General features: G+C 37.9%; 1 protein-coding gene across 1 annotated transcript; it reads right to left on the bottom strand.

The window, feature by feature from the left end:
* Positions 1-9,430: 9,430 nt before the first annotated feature.
* Gr9 (gustatory receptor 9) lies at positions 9,431-24,709 on the bottom strand (the record flags this gene model as incomplete). Its single annotated transcript, XM_028319289.1, has 11 exons — positions 24,679-24,709; positions 16,570-16,679; positions 15,218-15,332; positions 14,721-14,803; positions 13,676-13,786; positions 12,836-12,983; positions 12,306-12,461; positions 11,528-11,668; positions 10,462-10,647; positions 9,932-10,041; positions 9,431-9,610 (listed from the first exon to the last, which is right to left on the bottom strand). Coding segments are annotated over exons 1-11 (1,371 nt in total), but the record flags the coding sequence as incomplete, so codon positions are not given.
* Between the last annotated feature and the right edge of the window lie 1,500 nt (positions 24,710-26,209).

Below are 26,209 nucleotides of genomic sequence, written 5' to 3'. Positions count from 1 at the left end.
TATCTGTGAAGTCACAGTTCAGGTTAAGTACGAAATATTTTTTCATACAGTTTCTATGAACGCATCCCCACTTGTCAGTGTCAGTGACGACACAGTGCTCTCAGTGTCGGTGCCGACACCGGTAATCACGGACGTAAGGTAAACGGCTACTAGTTCGTGATATTACGTAAGTTCGTAAGTTTTTTTTCTAGCTCAAATAACAAGCAAATGGAATATTATTTATAAAAATTCTTCATTACTACAAAAACTCTATTCTTTAAGCTATCTAAAAAACCAACATTGTGGCGCCAAAAATGAGAGCAATACGAAGCTTCAAACTCTCAGAGAGCCAAAAACAGCCGTCTGGCGTGCAAAGGTTGCTCTCACCGTAAGGTTAGCGCTCCAACTTCTTAAGCTTATAGAAAGGCGAAGGAACGTCCATTTGAATAAAACTTGTAATAGTGGTTTCATGTGTTCCTTTACAATTGATTTGGCTTAGAAAAAAGTTATATGAAAACGTAGAATTCCTTTAAAATTGCGATTAATTGACTCACGAAATAGCGTACATATTATTTTTCGGGTGTCCCCTATTTCGTGACATTTTGATGCTTGGTTTTTAAATAATTATTTATGATAATTTAAATGTAAGTTATGAAACAAATAATCCATTTATTTAAGTTTCTCGTGACCTAAATTCGGTATATGTTTCGTTCACTACAATTATGACACGAGTTTGAAGTTCACATAAATGGCCAATTTTAAGATAAATTAGCATAAGTACTAACAGCGTAATTTTGGTTTTAATTCGATTTGTTTTATTTATCTTGGTTTATTTATATTGTATATGGGATAGATAATAGTTAATTGACACAATTTGACAATTATCCATGAATTTTACTTGGAGAATTTTGAATAATCAGTATCACGAAACAAGAAACCGTATTATTGTTACTTTTTTCTAAGTTCGTGATATATAAATGTATAGTGTTAGGTTCTTTTATGACACATACCATCAAAGAAATCGACATATTTTTTAGTTTTTAATTCTTACCTACCTACTTAAGAAATTACTACTTACTTTTTATTGAGTTATTGGCGTATCTGGGGCTATTTTCAGGGGGTGGGGGCTAACCTTACTTGAAGCAGCTCCAGGGGTGGGTTTAGGAGGTTAGCCCCCCCCCCCCCTGGGGGGGGGGTAAGTTCCCCCCCCCTCTACATTTCTAATGGGAATATAAATATTTTCACTTATTGTTAGAAATAACAAATCAAAATTGTATTATACTAGACTCACATTATTTCTTATGAATATTTCAGGTAAGTAATATCGACAATTTCACATAATTATTTTATTCTAAATTTTTATTATCGTTTTTAAATTTATTAAATCCTTAATCATTATTAAAATATCCTAACTGGAAGCATAAAACCTTATCCCGAAATAGGGGACATGAGTTCACGAACTTAGAAACAGAGCAAAATTTTGTCACGAAACAGGATCCAAACTAGAGGTCCGCAGAATAATTAATATAAAAAAAAGTTCAAACTATATAACTATAAATTATGTATTAACTTACTGTCAAAAGACCAAAGTTTAGCATACAAAAGCTTTCATACTGATATCATGCTTGGTTATTTTTAAATAAAATGTTAAAGTCGTAAGAGCCTTAATATACCGAAGTAGGGGGCACTTACCTTAAATAATGAAAAAAGGACTCCCTAATGTGACCTTTTTACATTTAAACCAATACAATGAATTGAGATAAAAATTGGTTTAGAGATATTTTAAGGCTCATGGAAATCATAGGATAATTTTCTGTTTTAAGCCCTTTCAGGTGGGTAAAGACGAGGGCAAAAGTTTGTAAAATACAACGGATTTTCTCACGTTTGAGCAGTCTTGCGACAAGTAATAGGTCGTGGATTCCTACTTACTGCAGCAGATTTTTCAGTTTAAATCATGATTGACCTAATAAAAGAAATACTCAAAAATTATCTTACCTTTAATTTATTGTAACTGCTGGCACCATCCCGTAGAAAGTAGTTCCACTACATTCACCATAACTCTTCACACATCAACTGGTAATTTCATTGATAGCACTTTTTGCTCACTCGAAAAAAACTAAAATGTCACTCCGCGCGAAAACGGTGTCAACGTACGTTTTAACGTTTCAGTGTGCAGCCACTCAAACCTTCGCAGTAATGGCCCCCAGGGCCCTTTTAGTGATCCCGCCGGCCCTTTTTGCATTTCCACCGCCATTTTAGCGTTTTTACCGGCACTTTCCTAGTATTCCCGCCGGAATTTTAACGTTTTATAGCGCCACCTGTTTTAGAAGCACACGGAATATCAGACAAAGGGTACCTACGGGTTTTTTGCAAAATTTTTGGTAGATGAATATGGCACTTTTAAAGATTCATCAATCTCAAATTCAACATAAAACAAATTGTTTTTGCAAAAAAATTGATAATGTTTCTCGCGGTAATTCTTCTTACAACGTTTCAGATGTATGTAAAGTATTTTTTACGAAATAGGCCTCGCCTAATAATTTCCACATCGCCCGGTTGGTAGAGGCCTGCATCCAGCGCCTTCCTGCTTCTTTTATGACGTCGTCGGTCCATCTTTCCCACGCTGCGTTTTCCAGTTATCTTGCACCGCTTAAGGCCCGATTCGACCAAACTTTTATCCGAGAATAACTCCCGGTATAACTGGAATATTGACAGTTTCAGTATGGGAAATATGTCAAAACTGACGATTTATTCTGAGATTAATATTCACTCTTGTTTGGTCGAATCCACCCTTAGTAGCAAAAGCTACTCAACTTGATATTATAAATGGGTTTATAAGCCGACACTAGCTCATGTTAACATATGCATAAAATGATATGGTGAAGCCAGAAATTTGATATCATTTGATAAAATATTTAGTTAAAATGATGATATAAATTTTCTGACTTCACCATACCATTTATATCTTACATCCTAACATCCTGTAGACTCCTTAGCTAAAGTACATTTCGATCAACCGCCGATTACGTTCAATATGAGTTAGCACACTATCCAAGATCCGTGCCAAATAGGGGCTCAGCTAAATGGAGATTAAGTATGGGCAGAGTTATGTTCACTTTGTAATTGGCCGGGTGACTGCATGCATGATATATGCATATGCACAGCTATGCTTAAGCAGGAATGCAGGCTGATGCAAACTTAATGGGCTACACACTGACATAAAAAATAAAAAGCGTTTTGGATCTTGAACACTAGATTTTTAATACGAATCGGACATTAAATTTTACTGGAAATATTAAAGAATTTTACAGCACAAAATGGAGCCTGCAAAACGTGGTCTATCTTTGGGATCAGTGGAGAAACGATACCATAAATCGATGGCGCTTAAATTTAATTTTGAAAATCATAGGATATTTTGTTTCAACAAAGAATGTGAGTGGGTTTTCAATGGCATCTCATCTCATTTGACAAAACTCTCATAGATAAGTATTATTTTACCATTTATCTGAATGAGAAAATTCCTATGGCTGTAAATATTTGCTCTTAGGTATCATGCAGTAGTTAAGAATAAGTTTTCCCTTTAAAACAGAAACATGGCAATGAAACTCCCAATTGTAATTTGACGTGTATGAATGTATAAGTGCCCTGAATATTTTCTCTTTCTATAGATTGTTGTATAAAACGAATTTGTCTAAAGCCCGGTCCGTGAGCACGTAGAATTTTGTCCAATGACCCCTAGCAACCCATCCTTATCGTTCGTGCGTAATTATATTGCTTTCGCGACTGTGCGACTGGCACCCGCAGTGAGTGTGCGAGCGCGATAGCAACATAATTACGCGCGAGCGATAAGGATGGGAGCTTGGGGTCATTGATCAAAATTCTACGTTCTCACGGACCAGACTATATACAGAGTTAGGTAGTTAGTTAGTTTTGACAATAGCTTAAAAATGAGTGCACTTTTCACAAGAAGATACATGACTTAAAATGATCAAATAGGCGTCCTCTATCGGCTCAAAAATATCTACATCGTTCCGCCTAACACCCTGTATAAATTTTTTGCAATATAATTTAAGGTTTGCAGGGAAGCTGCAGAGCGTTCTGAAACGAAGCGTGATGATCACGACTTGATAAATCTCAATTAAAGTACTTTAGTAGCAAAGCAAGTTTGTGTTCTGCAGCATCCGTGTGTAGCCCCGATCAGCTGTGGTAAAGCAAGGCAAAGTAGAATCCTGTGTAGTTACCAAGTCGGCGCATAGTTCGGATCGGGCGCAGCGGGGGATATTAATCGGGGTTATCTCCGAGAGGGTCTTAGAGTTAAACCCTCACTGTAAAGGAAGTGCTCTTGTACCTTAAGCAGGTGAAATAGAGGTAGGTACTATATTTTGCTTTCATCTCATACAATAGTAGATCAGAGCAGTCGCCCGGCAAGCGGAAGGTCGTTTGTTCAATTCCCGCCTCAGGCAGTTCGATTTTTTCAAGTTATTTATAATTTTTAAGATAGTGACTGAGTTGAGGCTGATAATAGTGACTGAGTTTCTTGCGCTGCTTCTTCTCAGCACTGGCCCATTTATTGTCCCAAAGCAGGGGTGGGGTTAAAACTGGGACGTGTAAAAGTGCTTTTTAAAAGTTTTATGAGATTTGAAAAAAAGTTTTACTTACGTATCATGAGAAGGATAATAATATTATTGTGTTATTATTGGTAAAGCGAAATTAAATGGTTATTCTATAAAAAAATATTTTAATGTATAATAATAATCGAAGTCACGGCGAATTTTATTGACTTACCTCGTTAAATTTTTTGATCTGAAATTGTAATTATTAATATTGTTGGTGTACCTTTTTTTAAATAATATATTGTTATCTTTGTGAATATTAATGGACTTATCCTCGAGTAAAGACGTGTAGAGTCATCTATTGCATTCTCCAATAAACTGATAGTCCTACAGGAAGCGTCGGCTACATGAAACCCGGGAGACTTGATGTAAATCATTTGTACCTAGATGGCACTTTCCATGATTATGGAGTCGACCTATTTAATTTAGTAGGTACATGATTTAGTATAGCCTGACCAGGAACATAAAAACCCTCGCCATGTTGCGGAAAACTAATGGTACTAATTTCTTTTAATGGCAACAGTAACTGAAAACTTCATTGACATGTCACCTTGCATGTCAGTCTATTGCTGTCAAAGTGTAAACAAACTTTATTTTAAATGTGCGCAATTGATTTTGTGAATTAAATTGCTAAAATCTTTTTATAGTCGTGAAAGAAAAGTGGTTCACAATGTGTTAAAGTATTTGTCGAAGAGAAATACTAAGGGTTCGGACAATATTTTCATTGAATAATGTTTTCGACAAAGGTTGTCAAATTGACTGACATGTTTATCGTATAGTACAGTCCACTATGAAAATTAGCAGTGGTTTGTTTCAACTACCTATTTTAAAGTTTTTTGTCACTTTCTAAGAGTTGAATTTTATGGAATTGGGAAAGAAGTACCGAGTTTGAAGCGTTCATGAGCAGACATTGCAGTTGAATATTCAAGTTCTGAATTTGATTATTGATGAATAATAAAATAAATCCTTCTAGCTCGATTGATGGTTTCATTTAATTTATTTAAACCAGGTTACCTATAGTAATATTTTTTCGTTAATTTATGAAAATATCAAATAAGCCGGTAATCCTGAATCCTGATACATAAAGTTAGCCTATTAATTTAACACAGGTACGACTGTACTCAGTGTTGCACTATCAAATGCAATTGACGCGCCTCTATGCCAGGGTTTTTATGTTCCTGGTCAGGCTATATAAGGATTTTTTTGGAAAAAGGTAGTATAGCCTGACCAGGAACATAAAAACCCTCGCCATGTTGCGGAAAACTAAATGGTACTAATTTCTTTTAATGGCAACAATAACTGAAAACTTCATTGACATGTCACCTTGCATGTCAGTCTAGGTATTGTTGTCAAAGTGTAAACAAACTTTATTTTAAATGTGTGCAATTGATTTTGTGAATTAAATTGCTAAAATATTTTGATAGTCGTGAAAGAAAAGTGGTTCACAATGTGTTAATGTATTTGTCGAAGAGAAATACTAAGGGTTCGGACTAGGGCATGGATACCGGTATACCGGTATATCGAAATACCGGTATACCGGTTAAAATTTTCGGTATTTTGATACCGGTATTTAAGGGGAAAATACCGGTATTTCGGTTTTTCGAAAAAAGTGATCTAATTTTGCAATATCGGCAGTTTTTCAACTAATGGAAAGTCATTGATAGGTTTTACACCATCTCTTTTTAATTTTATACTTATTTTTAATATTGATTCAGATGATAATGATTCGAATCATCATATCGATTCCAATAATCGATTGAGTCAAGTCAGTTCTGCTGATATCATTAAAGCGAGCACGAGCATCTTAATAAGCACGAAAATATACGTATTAATTAATGACCCTCTCTACGTCCAAAGGCTCGTCACCACACGGCTCCCAAATCTTGAAAAGGGCCGTCTTAACCAGCGTATCCCTGTCAAGCCACACGAGTTGGATTTGCCTATCCTTGTTCCCAGCCGATCCTTAACTACGGTTGCTGAAACTCTTCCCAGCACTCTCTTGAACGACTCTGTGTTATCTACTATGGCTGCTCCTCTTCCTTGAACCCTACTGCACGACTGCGTTGCCTAGCCGTATACCTGGTCCAAGGTTCGACGCCACGAAATCAACTTTGTACGCGTGAAAATAGTTTGAATACTATTTCCCGTGCTTGCAACATTTTTCTTTACTGCTTCGCCCCTATTAGACGTAGCGTGATCGTATAATATCTTATAGCCTTCCTCAATTTATNTGCTTTCATTTATTGTTAGTCAAACATAACTACGCTATTATAACTTCAAAATATGATTTACTAAAAAAAATTTCAAAATCCTTTGGTAAAGTTCCATACAACTTGATGTGGTACAATTTAGCCGACTAGGTGATAGTGCTTTTAAAAAATCGGTAAAAAATATAGCTTATAAATACTGAAAAATGTTTCAAATAATTGTAATCCACAGTAATTTACGCTTCTAAATAATATATTAGATACACCCTATGATTAAATTTAACAAAATTACAAACAAAACATGTATTGTCAAAAGTTACTTGAAAACAATTAAAAAATACTTTTCAAAATAAAACACACGTGTTTGTTGTCACAGCAAAAACCACATGGCCGATATTAATTGATTTTAGTTGTGTATCGCTGAGTGTTGCAATTACAGACATTCAATAAATAGGTACTTTACGAAATATGAGGGTGGTACAATTTACCCGGCGGTACAATATACCGAACTCTCCCCTATTACTCCTTATCCAATTTTTAATTAACATTAAGCGTCATTAAAAGACTATTTTGGATAAAATAACAATGACTTATCGAACGTAAAGTTCGTAATCAATGTTAAGTATCAGTCTGATCTATCAGGAACCATATTTTATTATTTTACATATTAATTAGTAAAAGAAAAAGTATGGATTAAATCATAAGACCGCCTAAATTGTGCCTTTTAACTTTGTAAGCATTTCTTGTGATTGACTGTGTGTAGTAGTGTTCAATAAAATAAATACGTAAATACTTATTCTATCTATACTTAGCCATAAAATATTGCTAAATAAAACATAAGTAGTATTTACAAATCGCTATCTAAACGTCACCCATTTATTATTCATATTCGTATTTCCCCAAGCTAATGAGCAAACATTAAGATTTATTTTTATTTACACTAATTATGAAGTTCAAAATACTTCTCGGAAACTGGAAATAAAACCATAATATAACGTTCTGTATTTCGATAATCGACCCTTTGTAAAAATACATGACTAATAGTGAAAACCTAACTGTATTAATTCGTAAGAATTGTTATAATTTTATAGTATTTTAGTACTAGTTTTGGTCGCCCGCTACGGGCTAAAAAGCTAGTTTATAGTCTGTTATTATAAGAATAAATAAATCAATCATTGCTACTTTCAAGTATAGTAGCACGGTAATAATATCATACAGTATTATAACTTCATATAAACCGACGAAACGCGAGCTTTCCTTCGAATTTCAAATCTCGGGACGCGGTCGAAATCCAAAAGTTAGGGTTAGGGGTGTCGCGAATGTGCCGAACGGACGTCGATGGCCTAGCTAGTGTTGAAAATGACTAAGGTGATTGAATTTGACTACCGTCATTTACGGTCAAATTTGTCAAAAACAAGTTATTAACAGTCAAAAATGGCCATTTTCAGTCAGTTTGATTTGAAATAAAAATTATATTGTATTAAACCAGCTTTTGCCCACGACTTCATCCGCCTGAAATTAAAGTAACAGGTCATTAAGTAGGTACTCATTATGATTAGTAGATTCAAAATTATATTAGTATATTTTTTTAAATTAAATCTACTAACACAAAACAACACGCATTTTTATCCTATTCCATTCACAAAGTATTTTGTTTGTCTAAATAAAAAAAATTACAATCACAAAACTAGATAGAAATTCTAAGTAGACAGATGTAATTAGAATGGGTAAGTACTGTAGGTAGGCAGCCCTATCGCATGTTGTCATACCGTGACGTACCGCGCGACTGTTGACATTTATTTCAAAAATATGGCCGAGTTGGAATACTGTATAGATAGGGTCCGCCCCGGGTGCCAAGCATCAGGGGGTGACACAAGTCACGCAGATTGGTACTCTGTGGCACATCGGGATGGCAAATCTGTGGTCTATGTCATGATACGGGGGGGGGGGTGCTGCGATTGTCTTTCAATCTTCGAATCGGTAGGTCCCCCACTACATCGGTCCCAAAATCCAGGGGGTGGGGGTGCCTTAGGACTTATGACCGGGGGGGGGATCGCCCCGGGTACCAACCCATGCTACGCCGCCACTGGGCTTAGATTAGCTGTACGATGTGGTTTTGTCAAAATAGAATAACTACTAAGAAGCACCCCAGTCTTTCTGTTGATGCCGTAAAAGGAAACTCCGAATTCTGAATTGAGGTTTAGGGTGTTTGTACATATAGACCAAGTAGCCATGATGAAGTACACATAAACAGTTAATGCTAAATTATTGTGTGAAACAAGCTGTATGTAACTGCCTCTGTGGTCTAGTGGTAAAACTACCTGCATCAGACGCAGAGGTCCCGGGTTCGATACCCAGTGGGGGCAGATTTTTCTGTTCGGTTTGGTTAGTGGTAGGGCTTGTTCTTAGTCCGCCGGGCTAGCTACCACCATCTTACCTGAGTCTGTCGCCATAACAACAATGTTATAAGCATTGTTGTGTTCCGGCAGTTAGAGGTAAGACAGCCAGTTCCTCCGTGGTTGAGGATTCCGGGTGAAGCTCGCTTCCACCTTCGGCCTGATCATCACTTACCATCAGGTGAGATACAGGCCAAGAGCTTCCTCGTTGTGGATAAAAAAATGTTTTCTGAATTAAGATAAAGATACTAACCGAAGCAACCAGCGGCCGGTCCAAGGTGCACATGCCCAAAGGGGTGTAGGACACGGAGCGCAGCATCAGCTGGCGGGAGAACAGCTCCAACCGAGTGGGCAGTAAGCCGGTAGTGGGTGCTGACGTCATCAGCCGGCAGACCAGACCCTCGGTCCTTTTGCCCTGGTACAAGATATTTTGAAGTTAATGAAAGAAAACAAACAAAACTAAGAAAATCCTGCACCTGGTTAAATCATCGTACTAGCCGGATACGGCCGCCCGCGACTTCGTACGCGTGGATCCCGTTTTACCCCCTTAGGGGTGGAGTTTTCTAAAATCTTTTCTTAGCGGATGCCTACGTCATAACATCTACCTACCTGTATGCCAAATTTCAGCCCGATACGTCCAGTGGTTTGGGCTGTGCGTTGATAGATCACTATGTCAGTCAGTCAGTCAGTCACCTTTGAGTTATTATATTTAGATTAACCAAACTTGAAAATGTACCTCTTGTATAGTATAATGTGAAGGCTCCACGACCACACACATCCTCAGCAGATGAGTGGCGCACCACAGGAACTGTAGAACCAGAAAATGCACTCGGTGGGCTGATACAACTGGAAAAATAGATGATTATTATCAGCTATATTTGAACAAGCTATTGTAACAAGAGGCAGGACAAATATCACAATGATTTTTCAGACCATTGAGAAGATCCTAGTGGAAGACTGGTAAGCCCAGCTTAAAACAGTGGCTGTCCAATAGAATAAGAAACATACGTAATAAGTACAGCTTTCCTGCTACGTGCTGCTACACTCCAATTACTAGTTTTGTCTAGTCTAGAGTAGATAATATAATATAAGTAGAGAATATCACTATTTGCTACTACCTACTCTAGAAAAAATCAATCCAAATTGTTATTGCAATGATCTTCTCAGTATTTACGATGCTTTCATGATTCTGATGCAGTAGTTACAACAGAAGAGTGGCCTATTTGTATATTCAAGCGGTGATGAAAATCGTGACAAAATACTTACTGATCTCCATAATCAAGAAGTAAGGCGTCACAATCAGGTGAAGCAGCGTGGATATGAGGATCACAATGAGAGGGATGCCGTAGCTGTCGTCTATTCGATGCACCACCTCGCAGAGGGTGCCATGGAGGGATGCTAAGCCGTATATCGCCTCGCAAGGGGACACGATGAGGCGGGACTCTCCGCTCACTGAAATTGATGGTGCAGTTTTAGGTGGTCACATAATTTGAAGTTGGCATTTGATAAGTTGGACTGAATTCTACCTAATCAAATCAAAAATTATCTAAAATTACCATCAAAAATTCTGATAGTTTAGATAATTCGACTGATAGTGGTAAGCTATGGCTAAGTACAAACTTTACCACTATCAGTCGATAAATTATTCATGGTCATAAAAAATATAGAGAAAAATTGCGCCTTCCGTGGTTTTGCCTGAGTGGACTCGTCTCACAGAGAAACTGCGGGCGATATTACCTATTTATTGGACAAAAAGATTCATTCGTTTTCTCTCAAGTCTTATCTTAGTTAGTCTAAGGCTGGGTTGCACCATCTTAGTTTAACTTTAACAAACGTCAAAAACCGGTTATCGTTATAGATACCGTTAAAGTTAGGTGGTGCAACTTAGCCTAAGCATCAAAACGTAACAAACAAACAGTGGCCTCAAAAGTTCAACGACATGCCAGCGATTTGATCGCTGCAGTCACTTTTCGTATTCACGTACCAACTTATTAATTGTTTCGATTTCGTTTTTATGCGTATTCGATCGTGCCTCCGCGGTATTCACCTTTATCTATTTTGAAGTTTGATTTAATTGGATGTCAGTGATTAAACGTCAAAAATGACAAATCGCTGAGTTGCGATCCTATCGAGTAATCGTTCTATCGAAATGACACGTGAATACGAATATACACGGGAATTTTTCAATTTCGACTTCTAAACGTTAACAACATTTTGACTATTACAAAATACGTGAATTAGGCCACAAGCAAATGTAGTTACTTTCCATTTCCACAATATTTTTTCTTCTTCTTTCTTTCATTTACTGTCTGATTGAAGAAAATATACTCACCACTTCTCTTCACAATGACGGTAGGTCGTCTTTTCGGCGTGGCGTCCATGAGTAGACTGACGTCATCGGACCGCTGCAGGTCGTTTGGGGTCACTTTGATCGCGAAGATGTTCAGGGGAGTCGGCCTTCGGATTTTTTCCACTGAAATGTTACCAATATCATTAGAATTATGTTGAGTGGTGCTTAGGTGCAAATAAAGTGATGAGAGAGAGTGTTGAATATTTAAAATTGATATCTTCCACTATTACGGGACTATTCCCACCTCTCGTTCCCACCGGTGCAAAACCTGTGTAGGAAGGATCTACAGCTTGACTGCCAATAAAAACCCAACCTCACTGGTGGTCAAGGTTGTCCCGGGGGAAGTTTAACTGTCATTGGACCCGCAACGGAATTCTGAACGGGTCTGGTCTGGTGCCCCTCAGGATTTTACCGATTCTAAACTGAATAAATATGGTTGATTTTGATTTTTTTGGTTTTAATTTTTTTATTTCATGACCGTCCTTGTCATGTAGATGCACCCGTGAGTACAAATCTACGCGACTGTTGTCAAACAGTCTAAAGATATTGTCACTGTAAGCCTAGGCGCGGACCACAGACTTATTGTCGGCCGATAGTTGGGTCAGGCTGATATAATCTGTTATCTTAAAGTACGCACATTACACCAATTTGGTATCGGCTGATTCTTCATACAAATTAAAATCGGGCCCAACTATTGGTCAACTAAAAGTGGATGCTCTGCGCCTAAGCTAAATTAAATAGGATCCATCTAAGTACTAACCGGGTACAGCAACGCATCGTGCCGTCAGCGCAAGCACATCGTTGAGCGCTCGGAAGCGCGCGCGCACCGATAACGCTGTGAACGCGAACTGCAGCTCCAGGATCATCACCACGTACCAGAGCAGGTAGAAGCCGATGTAGTTTAGGACTATCTCCCCTGAAAAAGAAAAATGGAAGTAATTTATCCTATAATCGTAAAAATAAATAAATACACGTTTTTTTTTTCTCTACACATTTTTACTATGAAGGTTGTGAAAATATGCATTACGAAGCCTGAATATAACACTTAATGCAAACAACTATGCACATTGCACGTATAACTGCACTAATATCCCTGAAGAAGAAAGTTTCATAATACCTAAGTTTCTAAATATATCTCCAAAATCCTAACCCTGGTACCTGAAGAAAATCATGTTCATTAAGAATGAAAATACAGAAAATGCAAACAGGCTTTGACCTCATTTACATCCGTAGTAGGTAGACAATGTGACTTTAAACATAAGATCATAAGTTTGTTGACAACCAACTTACATTCTCTATCGACCTTCTTGGCCTGCGTCGCATAGAAGCAGAAGTCGTCCACGATGAGGACCGAGAAGAAGATGAGCAGTCCCAGCAGTATAGCGCACAGTTTGCGCTCCATCACCGCCGAGTATTGCCCACTGAGGGTGTTGTCCACCTGCAAGAACTCCTTGTGATTATACGAGGTAACACTAGTGGTTCGTTAAATAAATAAATAGAAATTTTGTTGAAATACGGCCCTGATTAAGTGATCAAAGAGCGCCTTACACGAGCCTAGAAACTTGGAGCCTCTCCCAGTTGCAACAGTATGCTAAACCGTGACAGCTCTTGTGACTGGCATCAGGAATTTTATAACTACACTCACCTATTAACCCAGTACTATGAATATTGAAGTAAATATCATCACGAAGGCATTTTAGAAAACTACCTTAGCTTACAGAGCTTTAGGAGGTGCCTCTGCAGGAATCCGTGGATCAAAAAGAGTTCTACTTTGAGCAACCGCCTCTGTGGTCTAGTGAGCACCTGCTTCAGACGCAGAGGTCCCGGTTTCGATTCCCAATGGGGACAGATTTTTCTGTTCGGTTTGGTTGGTGGTAGGGCTTGTTCTAAGTCCACATGGCTAGCTACCACCATCTTATTTAAGTCTGTCGCCATAACAACACTGTAAACAGCATTGTTGTGTTCCGGCAGTTAGAGGTAAGATAGCCAGTTCCTCTGTGGTTGAGGATTCCGGGTGAAGCTCGCTTCCACCTTCGGCCTGATCGTCACTTACTATCAGGTGAGATACAGGCCAAGAGCTTCCACGTTGTGGAGAAAAAAAAAGCTATAACAATCATTAATAATTCTCACTGAAACAATCCTGTCCATGAGTTTGATCATGTTCCTCATGCGCGTCGGTGCACCATAAACTCCCGCCGCCGCTGTGGCCACCACCACTAGTACGTCGCATGTCGATACCACCTACAATTAAAGTCGTTAGTCAAATAAACATACCAGGAAATGTTTCTACATTGAAAAGAGTCGATCGGAATTTTTTATACAAGAAAATAAAAATATTAGAAAATCATCATCATCATCATTTCAACCATAGGACGTCCACAGCTGAACATAGGCCTCCCCCAATGACTTCCACATCGCACGGTTGGTAGCGGCCTGCATCCAGCGCCTTCCTGCTGCTACCTTTATCAGGTCGTCGGTCCACCGTATCCGTATTGGAAAATGCATCTAACAAATCCTTTGCATTCCATGTTGCACATTTCATAATGTCTTAAAGCCAGGGACACTACGGGACTATTCCCACCTCTCGTTCCCACCGCTGCAACTCCTGTGTAGCCAGGATGTACAGTTTGACTGCTAATAAAAATCCAACCAATGAGGATCAAGTTTGTCCCGCGGGAAAGTCAAATTGTCATTGGTCCCGCAACGAAATTACCTAATCAGAAGAACATATGTTTTTGGATTGGAGTTGAAGGAGTTCTTTTTTTTTATGTGACAGGAAGCAAACGAGCATACGAATCACCTGATGGTAAGTGATTACCGTCGCCCATAGACACCTGCAGTCCCAGAGGCGTTACAGGTGCGTTGCCGGCCTTTAAGGTGAAGATACGGTCTCTTCTTGAAAGCTTGCAGGTCGTATCCGTCCGGAAACACCGCAGACGACAGTCCATTCCACAGTTTGGTTGTACGCAGTAAGAAGTTTCTAAAGAAACGTACTATTGTGGACTGCCAACCATCTATGTGATGGGGATGGAAGTGCTGTCGGGTAGATCGGTGGCGAAAAGTGGCGGCAGGAATAAGTCCGGACAATTCTTCGGAGCACTCCCCGTGATACATGAGTTCGAAGTTAAGGTTTAGTGAGGGATAGACTAGAGGTAGTTCCTGCTGGCATATTCACCTGAGACATTCGCGACGACATGCGCACTGACAGCTGGACGCCTGCATTTATTTCGGCTACCAGCCCGTATATTGTTAATATAACTGCGAAAAGACAAGGAGGGATTAGTAGACATCTTTACGTCAGTCGTTACATAATACCTTTAAGCGAAGTCAGCATAGCTTAAAATAATTGCCACCTAATATGTATTACTAGCTTTACGCCCGCGGCTTCGCCCGCGTGGTATTTTGTCTGACACAGAAAAACTTTATCGCGCGCGTTCCTGTTTTAAAACCGGGATAGAAACTATCCTTTGTCCTTTCCCGGGACTCAAACTATCTCTATGCCATCATCAAAATTGCTTTAGGCGTGAAAGCGAGACAGACAGACAAGACAGACAGACAGACCGATAGCAGACAGACAGACCGACAGACAGACAGAGTTACTTTCGCATTTCTAATATTAGTAATCGATTATAAATTGTTTTTATAAATAAGAACATGGCAAAGTATACTTACTTAAAATACTGACTAGAATATAGCTATAGATGCACATGGCACTGGATAGAGAGACAGTGAACCCGTTGGCACGAGACTCGAACCGCAGAGGGGCAAGACCAAAAAAACTTGAAATCTGTAAAAAATAATATACCAATAAAATACCAATAATCCGAAATACCACGACCACGAGCCGGAAGACGTAGTGTGGGCAGGCCTCCCACTAGGTGGAACGACGATCTGGTGAAGGTCGCGGGAGGTGCCTGGATGCGGGCGGCGCAGGACCGGTCTTTGTGGAAATCCTTGGGGGAGGCCTTTGTCCAGCAGTGGACGTCATTCGGCTGAAACGAACGAATCCGGAATGATAACCTGAAAAAGGTATTCTTAGAAGACAACTACGAGCCTACCCTCGTAGCGCTGTCGTAGCGAACTTAAAATGGCTCTGCTACGAAGTTCGTAGGTACTACGAATGTTCGTAGTTCGAATCGTAGAAAATAGCTTCGTAGTAGCTACACGCTTCTAAAATTGATTCTAACTCAAAGCACAGAATAGTTTTTTATTGGTTACATTTCAATATTTAAACCAATAACAGTCTTGGTATTGTATTTTTTTAAATTACTTATTCCCGGTTAAATTACTTATTTTTTTAAATTACTTATTGCAGGGTGTCATTCTATTAACTAGGTATATCCTGTAACATCTTATCTAGCAATAAATCTAAATGTATGCTTGAATTTTAAGTAAAGTTTTCAACGTCGTGTATTTGTCACATACTGGCTAAAAAAAAAAACATTTTTATAAAGATAGAAAAGAAAAGAAAATTCAAAAATATAACATCGAAAACTCAAAAATACGAAACGAAAATTCAAAAATAGGCTTGTTTATGTCCGCGAGTTTGCATCGAAAACAAAACACGCGCGACTACACTTCCTGAGATATCTAATCGACAGGACAATCACGAGCGAGTATTGACGCACGCACGTGTATTCTTCACCCATATGCATTGTAAAGACAATAAACTATGTATGTAAAAACGGTGGTGTAATTAATACTGTGCAGTATTTTTACTGCCTGATTAGTTGTAAAATCGAAACACAAAATAATAATCATGCTTAATCATGTATTTCTTCCGCCATTTTCCGCAGTTCGGCACCTCACGTAACACATAATTTTACCGAAGTCAGCCCTATGGCTTCGGCGCAGTACCGATCACTGACGTTTGTCAACAAAATGGTGCTCGACTCTTGAGACAAGCTAAATTAAATTACAAAGGAAATTACACCATATTGTTAACGTTATTGAGCATTTTTTTTAAATACCTTCGCGAAGAAAACCTACTGTACATAGTACTTATTATTATTCTGTGCACGTACCCTCAGTATAAAAGCATGGGAACCCCCTACCACGCTTTGCGTGACAGGCTCCGACGAGCGCACTGCTTGCGCCCGCGCCACGTCGCCTCGCACCTCGCTCGCCTCCACACCTGGAGAAAATACATCATCATCATCACCATCATCATCATCATCATCATCAACATCATCAGATAATTTGGTATCTACAGCAGGAGCACGTCCCTCTCACTTTCAAACTTGGAGAATACACATCATCATCATCATCATCATCATCATCATCAGATAATTTGGTATCTACTAGAGATGAAACGGATATCCGGTAACTATCCGGTAGGCCGGATATCCGGCCTAAATTTACTATCCGGCCGGATACCGGATAGTAACTCACTATCCGGCCGGATACCGGATATTAAAAAACTACGACAATTTCCTATTAATAAAATGAAATGCATTAATCTTTGAGGTAAATGTCAATAAAATGGCTAATAATAATGACGGTTTTTATTTAAAGTCCAAAAACTTACAAAAAAGCCATATTTTTTGCCATGCCTTTCAAAAAACTTATTTCTATTTCTGGGCTATTCACTCTAATGACGAATACATAAATAGTAAATATCTGTTAATGTCGAAATATTGCCAAATAAAATAGACGATCTTTTTTCACTGATGATCTGATGACATGGTGTAGTTCAATCAGATTACGCAGCAAGTAAACAAATTAAATTTTGCTATTTAATCACACTCACGATGGCAACCGAAATCACCCGAATTGATCTATCCCCTAGACAAGTGGCAAAATCTGACATTCTATTCGGACGGATTTGATTTTCGAAAAGTGTGACTAGTCTAGTCTACTAATAGACCCACTGATCGCGTCCGAAGCACCTGTGCGGCTCTAAACTCGTCACGACATGCAACGAGACAATTGGCCAACTATCCGGCCGCCGGATATCCGGCTATCCGGTCTAGCAGCTGGCCGGATATCCGGTATCCGGTATCCGGCCAAACAACTATCCGTTTCATCTCTAGTATCTACAGGTGGAGCACGACCCTCTTGCTTCAAACCTAGAGAATACACATCATCATCATCATCATCATCATCATCATAATCAGGTAATTTGATATCTACTGCAGAAGGACGACCCTCTCGCTTCCTCACTTGGACAATACACATCATCATCAGATCATTTGGTCTCCACTGCAAGAGCAAGACCCTCTAATTTTACAGAGGCCTATACACTCCACGCTGGTCAGAAGAACGTTAGTAGCAAATACATACCTACTACGAGTAGGTAGCTATGTGGGGGGTGGACATAAAATATGGAGTTCTTGCAATTTAAAACATGAGAGATAGACAAAATACACACTATACCCCTTATTAATAAAAAGTTACGCCCAGGATGAACCATGGATTAAAAGGACATGGAAATGTCTATTTTAATCTAAATGTCAATTTAGCCAGAGTTCAACTAGGGAGTAACTTTTATTAATAAGGGGGCTGTGTTAATTATATTAGTACTCTTTTCACAAGTTCACAGATCTGTCATTACCGGATGATCGTCCCCGACCCTATCTATCACATCCACGCGACACCTAACACAAACTTTTAATTAATTTGTTTCTTTAAAGTTTATCATGATAATGACCGATTACTCTATCATAATTTAGTTATTTCATGTTCAATTTATTTATTTTTTAGCATTTCACTATTTTGTAATATGTAAGTCTGGGTCATATTATATGATTAATGCGCAATACTCTAAAAACTAACAAACAAGATAATCTACACAAACACCGCTCTCAGTTTAGTCTACAGGGTGAAAACGTTAAGTGATCTCACTCGATTATTTCTAAACTATACAAGATATCGAAAAACTGCTTACTGAAACTGAAAGTGCTTCACAAGCTCTTTCAAACTGTACCAATAATAGGTTACGGAAAAAACCGGAACTATCCGAAAATTCAATGTTTCCAGCTTCCATACTAAATGTATGCCAACCACACAATTTTTTTTTTGTTAAATAATAAACTTAAAATAAACTCGTAATTTGCATTCTTATTTAAAATTATTTATGGAAAAAATTAGTTTTAGGCTTTACTTGCTATAATATTATAAAGAGATGAGTGCCATGACTGGTAGTACTAAATGTATAGAAGATGGAAACATTGAATTTTTGGATAGATCTAGTTTATTCTTTAACCTATTGTTAATACCATTAGATAGAGCTCGTGAAGCACTTTTAGGATCAGTAACCAGTTTTAAGATATCTTGTGTAGTTTTCAATATTATGTGGCTTTACTAAATGTATGGAAGCTGCAGGAAACATTGAATTTTCGGAGAGATCCAGATTATTCTGTAACCTATTATTGATACCGTTTGATAGATCTCATGAAGCACTTTCAGGATCAGTGACTTGTTTTTTAATATCGTATAGTTCAGAAATAATCGAGTGAGATCACTTATCGTTCCCACCCTGTATTATTAATTAAGTGTGTATTAATCGGTAAGTACTTTACATACGAGTAATACCGACTAATCAGCATTTGCAAAACAAGTGAGTGGTTCATATGTTTTGATCGCCCCACGCAAACAGGTTAATCTAGATTAAGCCTACAAATTGCACGTATCTCTTGTTTTTGCGATTATATGCGCATAAAATAAGCCGTGTGGTGACGGCAGAGTAGAATACATTTGTCACCAACCCCTACTCTTCCCGCGGGTGTCGTAAGAGGCGACTTAGGGACTACACATCAAACAGAGAACGGGCAGCAGCGCTCTCTGAAAAACATCAATCTTTTAAACTGCGATCTCCTACCCGCCTGCCAAGCGTGGGGATCATGGCAAAACCCTCCACTATAGTGGCGGAGGCTCGTAGTCCAGCAGTGGACTGTAAAGGGCTGTTGATGATGATGATGAAAACATATCGACAAATACGGAGATTCTAAGGCTGGGTTGCGCCATCTTATTTTAACTTAAACATACGTCAAAAGTCTGTTAAACTCCATACTAAAAACCGGTTATTGTAATAGTTACGGTTAAAGTAAGGTGGTGCAACTAAGTGCCTATGATTCGAGAGTGCTTTTATCCCACCGACCGCTAGAAAAATGTGGTCAACCAACACACTCCTAATGTAAACATTTGTAGATTTTATGGAGGGTTTGACGGGATCTTTAGTAATTTGTGCGCTACTAAGTAATTACAAAAAACAGTAGGTAGGTACTATACAGGGTGGCCAAAACAGTGAAGTCTAAAAGAAAAATTTAGATTCCTTACATCAAGGTGTACCTAAATCACCCCCATGTGTATAATACGATTGTGCTTAGTTTAGGAGATAGAGTTAATTTTGTGATATTTTAAAATTTTGTGACCTAGTAGGCTTTAAACATTTTTATCTTTTTTTTGGGTTGACTTTTTTCAGATTTCTTTCTTTCGACAGATTTGTTATTAATTGCAGATGTTTGAAAAAAATAATCACCTTCCTATCTTTGATTCAAGATACAAAAATTTTGCTAGAAAAATTAAAATTATGCTTTTATCAGAACACTACCAAATTTTCAACTTAAAAGTTTAAGTAAAAAAAAGAATTTCCATAGGTCCAAAACCATTTGAAAAACTGCGCCGTTTTCTGAACATTCATAATAATACAAAAAAACATGTACTTAATGGGCCACTATTTCCTGTAATCGGTCCACTAAAGTGGTAAGTCGGAGATTCCGTTACATGTTTTTGACTTTCTTAGAGTGAATTAATATTGGGAATCCTCTAAGTTTACATTACGTAGAACAGATTTAGAGCAGTAACTGGACAGAACATGTTTTTGTTCTCAACGAGGAAGGTCTTGCCCTTCATCACACCTGGTGGAAACTGATGATTAGGCTGAAGGTGGAAGGGAACTTCAACTACAGAGGAACTATGGCTTCCTACCTCCAAATTCCGGAATACAGTAATGCTTTTAACATTATTGTTATAGTGACAGACTTAGGAAAATATAGAGTTGCTAGCCAGGCAGACTTAGATCAAACCCTACCACCAACCAAACCGATCAGAAAATTTCACCTCCACTGGGAATCAAACCCGGGACCTCTGAAGCTTACCTCTTACCACTTGAAGACATTTGTTACAATTGGCAGTTGTTACATTTTACTATTACCCTTGAAATACCTACTACAGTGAGAAGAAGAAGGAGGGATATTTGGTTTATGTTCATTAAAACTTACTTAAAATAACAATGTGTTCCGTAATTTGGAGGTAGGAAGCCATAGTTCCTCTGTAGTTGAAGTTCCCTTCCACCTTCAGCCTAATCATCAGTTTCCACCAGGTGTGATGAAGAGCAAGAGCTTCCTCGTTGAGAACAAAAACATGTTCTGTCCAGTTACTGCTCTAAATCTGTTCTAAGTAATGTAAACTTAGAGGATTCCCAATATTAATTCACTCTAAGAAAGTCAAAAACATGTAACGGAATCTCCGACTTACCACTTTAGTGGACCGATTACAGGAAATAGTGGCCCATTAAGTACATGTTTTTTTGTATTATTATGAATGTTCAGGAAACGGCGCAGTTTTTAAAATGGTTTTGGACCTATGGAAGTTCTTTTTTTTACTTAAACTTTTAAGTTGAAAATTTGATAATGTTCTGATAAAAGCATCATTTTAATGTTTCTAGCAAAACTTTTGTATCTTGTATCAAAGATAGGAAGGTGAATTTTTTTTTCAAACATCTGCAATTAATAACAAATCTGCCGAAAAAAAGAAATCTGAAAAAAGTCAAACCAAAAAAAAGATAAAAATGTTTAAAGCCTACTAGGTCATAAAATTTTAAAATATCACAAAATTAACTCTGTCTCCTAAACTAAGCACAATCGTATCATATACATGGGGGTGATTTAGGTACACCTTGATGTAAGGAATCTAAATTTTTCTTTTAGACCTCACTGTTTTGGCCACCCTGTATAATACTATATTAATAACAAAGAAAGGGGTTTACGTTATGTGTGCTCGCTAGCGAGTACGTCAAAAAAATCTATGAAGATTTTATTTCTTGAAAGTAGCCGCTANTTCGGAATTTATCAAAAGTAAAATTTATGAATGAAAGTAATGTTCGATTGAAAAACGCAACGTGTCATTTAAAGATTAAAGAATTCTTAATCTATTCGTGCAAAAATCTTTAAAATTAACATAGCCGTTTGGGAGGAGTAGGGAATTGAAGTAAAAAATCGATGTCCCGTATTTATTTTTTTAATCCACAACAAAGAGACGTAGGAAAAATTCAAACGTGTCAAATGTAGTCCTTGAACTGTTGTATAACATATATTTTTTTCAACTATTTCTGTCCAGCAGTATAAGAGGAGTAGGCTTTACAAAATGACCATTTCACGCGGATTGAGGACACTAATCGCCTTAACTAGCATGCGTCCGTGCGAGTATTTGTATCGAAAAATAGTATGGCTTAGGCTGAGTTGCACTCCTTGCCAGACAGTTTTTTTAGGATAGATGCCAAAGCCACGCTAATCGAAACTTCATGATTCACCAGCATTCTAACCCAACGTAAGTCTAACTTTACGGTGGCTTTTTCTGTATATTCAATTAGACTGTAATTCTACTAACGTTATACCATTAAATCTGATTATTATCTATACTAATATTATAAAGAGGAAAGATTTGTACCTCTTTTTGTATGTTTGTAATGAATAGGCTCAAAAACCACTGAACACTTTACAGTATTATTGTTCATAATCCAGAATAACATATAGGCTATAATTTATGACGATCTGTGACAAACGAAATTGCACGCATGCGAAGCCGCGGGCGGAAAGCTAGTGTATAATATTTGGACAATAATTAGAAGTATTTTCCCCTAAAGCCAGACAGTTTTGACAGTTCCAACTCCTTGCAGACAGTTTTTTTAGGATAGCTGCCAAAGCCAAAGCTAACCCAAACTTTCAGCTTTTATAAAATGACGTAGGTCTGGCGTTCAGAAGTCTATTAGCTACGTGTGTCCACTGTCCTTACACATGAGTACTGTATAGGTTCATATATTCAAAAATATCTGTAACATTTCTAATTTATCTACAAAGCATTCAGCCTTGGTAAAGAAGCACGTGTACATATTTGCTTTGCATATCACCACAGAATAATAATAAGTACTACGTACAGAAGTTTTACTTCGCGAAGGTATTTAAAAAAATGTATGCTCAATTTAATTAACAATATGGTGTAATTTAGCCTGTCTCAAGAGTCAAGCACCATTTTGTTGACAAACGTCAGTGATCGGCACTGCGCCGAAGCTATAGGGCTGACTTCGGTAAAATGATGTGACGTGAGGTGCCAAACTGCGGAAAATGGCGGAGGAAATACATGACTTAGCATGAATAATATTAACTACTTATTTACCACTCAGTGTCTTGAGGCAACTTAAAAAAGTACATTCTGTGTTTTTATTATTATTTAGGCAGTTAAATACTGCACAGTATTTAGTACACCATTTTTTATTTTCTTCCATCATACACAAGAATACGCGTGCGTGAGTCAATGTTCGCTCGTATGTGAGGCCTTGTCAAATGGCCCTCCTGTAGGTGGGCCATCGTGCGTGTTTTGTTTTCGATGTAAACTCGCGGAGATGAACAGGCCTGATATCACGAGTATTCACTAAATTACTGCTATTTTTTTTTAAAAGTAGGTATTACAATTATCTAAAATTGTTAACTAGCAATGCGTCATATTTTGTGATAGTGAAAAGATAAGATGGAAACATGCATACTATTAATAAGTAGGTACCAACTTTTACAAACATTTTACGTGCGTAATGAAAAACCTATTTTTAATGGTATTTCAAATGAACAGTAGTGAGATAGGTGCGTAAAAATACATTCCTACATAATGAAAAAATGATATTTAACTTAGCAAAGTCTCTTAAATAACTACATTAATTCTTAATACTGCAGTGCAGTTCAGACAAACAACATTAGAATCAAGATAGCCTTACACAATCCTACTAATATTATAAATGCGAATGTTTGGATGTCTGGATGGATGTATTGTGATTGTTACTCTTTCACGCAAAAACTGATTTTGAACTACTGAACGGATTTTGATGAAACTTTACAGTATTATTTTTTATAATCCAGAATAACATATTATAAGCTATAATTTATGACAATTTGTGACAAACTAAATTTCACGCGGGTGAAGCCGCGGGCAAAAGCTAGTATTACATAATAATGCACATGGTAATCTACAAAACAAAAGTGTGCCTTACTATAACGTTACATTGTGAATCCATTATGGGACCGCCCGGGCCCAAACGTAGTGCTCATACAAGCACTCTGCAACGGACAAAATAATAAAACATAAACAGCGAGTTCTGTGTCAATATAAAAAAATCATAACCCTCCTTTTGCTTTGCCGTAGTCGGGTAAAAAATAAAGCAGATGGGTTCAGTGTAAAAGGTAAAATTAGGTATCAGAGGCCTGGACTCCACTTTCGTTTTCGTTGTTATGTTTTAGGTACATAAGATAAGGAGGGAATTAACTAGAATGCATTTTATTTACGCTTAAATTATGAAATGAAGTTTAAAAATACATTTTGTAAACACAATTGCAGTATGTGTTGCTGTGTAAATTGAGACACTGAATTATATTTGCATCGCACTAATAACATCTTTTGTTGCCAACTCTCGGTCCCCACCTTACACAATAAACAGGTTTCACACACTATCAAAATGATGACTGCGCTTTAGGTGGTATTTTTATCTGAATTAAGTATGCTATAAATCATAGACTTTAGAGACAGCACGAGCGAATTATTAAGTACATTTTGCTACGATACAAAACTATGCTATAGCAAGTTAAAGGGCTAAGGCCTTCACGACTTACAAGTAGTTTTACAGTACTACGGACCGGACGTTGTCATGCTACGTACGCTACAGACTGCGGATAGTCGTGCTACATTGCTGCGGGTTAGAGAAGGCTACAGGGCTACGGGCTACGTAGGCATGTTAGTGCTTTATTATCGGCTACGCATTAGCAAAGTCCGGTCGCCGAGCACGTAGAATGTCGTCCAATGACCCCAAGCTACCCATCCTTATCGTTTGCGCGTAATTATATTGCTGTCGCGACTGTGCGACGGGCAGCCGATGTGAGTGTGCGAGCGCGACAGCAACATAATTACGAGCGATAAGGATGGGCAGCTTGGGGTCATTGGACGACATTCTACGTGCTCGGCGACCGGGCTTTAGTGTATTATTGTCAGTGCTGCGGCCTACGCAATATGCAATCGCTACGCCCACGCTACGTACAGTTGTGCAGGCGCACCGAGGGCCAGTCGTCCATGGCGTCGCAGTACGCGCGGCTACAGTACGCTACAGTGNATACGGCTATGTGAACTGTTATAACTCCAATTTAATGCATTGAGCGTATATTAGGTTCACATGTGTTCTGTTAGAATGCTGTTATCTATATGAAGTTCCACATTTGTACCACTAAAGCGCTAATGTCTATAAATTTATTCTAATGTGAACTTATGTACAGCTTTAAGATGTACCTAGTTCAGGTCAATTGTGTATCTTTAATTCTTTTAAATACTGAAATTTTAGAGATCCGCAATAAAAAATATTAATGTCCGTTAAATCGCCTAGCCCAGGTACTAATAGTCAAGTATGAATACCTAAAGCATCAGACGGTAGTGTTCCCGGTTTAAATTCGTTTATTATGCCTGACAATTTATTCAAAGCGGAATGAGGAATACGATTTTCAATAGCCCATGTTCTTATTTTTTTGCGAAAGGTTAAATAATTGTCCAAATCAAAATGGTATTCACTATCACTAGAACTGCAATCATCACACTCTGATTATCTGTATATTTTGAAGGCAAATTTCAGGTTCAGGCATATTTTCCTCTGCATCATGTACAGAACCACCATGAACAACTAAAAACAGGCTTGGGGAAATGTGTAATAGAATATCACATTCACATTCATGTTCAGCTTAAAGCAAATAAGAGTAGTACTTGTGGACAAATAAACTGCTATTGATGTTAATGGACAACACATATAGTCCTTTTAACAGCCTACAGTGCACATGCGAACCATTGAAACAGTTTTGTACAAATAGTAAAAAAAGGTTATTTTAATTATCACAAACAAGTCCTACTACAGCTACTAGCTGTATAACAGTCTAAAACAAGTAAACATAACAGCCTTTGACTTTATAAATGACCACGTGTGTTCTATTAAAATGCTAGCTCTATAACATCGTACAAGTAGGCCGTTAAACAGCGGTTGCCGTATCTCTACCCTCCTATAATGCTCTTAGTCAGACGGCTGACTAAAGGATAGTTGTTAGAGTATTATAACACCAACAATCGTATAAAAGTATAACTCTACACTAGTCTACACTCCTATAAGTCCCTTAGACAGGTATAGGTGTAATTAATTGCAATAATACAGCTTATACATCACGAGTGAACTGTACTAATGCTTTAAGTACACATTGGAACTAAATGTGAACTCTTAAATGGAGTAAAATGCTACTTGGGTAGGGGCGCTGAACAATATGTCATACATTTAATGTAATTTTTTTACGCAGTCGCTAACGAGGACACCGTAAACTCATGGTATCATTACCATAATGGACTGTAACTCAATTACCTATATTGGACTGTAAT

This window comes from Ostrinia furnacalis, unplaced genomic scaffold (assembly GCF_004193835.3).
Source record: "Ostrinia furnacalis isolate ACB-3 unplaced genomic scaffold, ASM419383v2 OfSCF7161, whole genome shotgun sequence".
NCBI lineage: Eukaryota > Metazoa > Arthropoda > Insecta > Lepidoptera > Crambidae > Ostrinia > Ostrinia furnacalis.
This window is presented reverse-complemented; position numbering and strand designations above follow the sequence as displayed.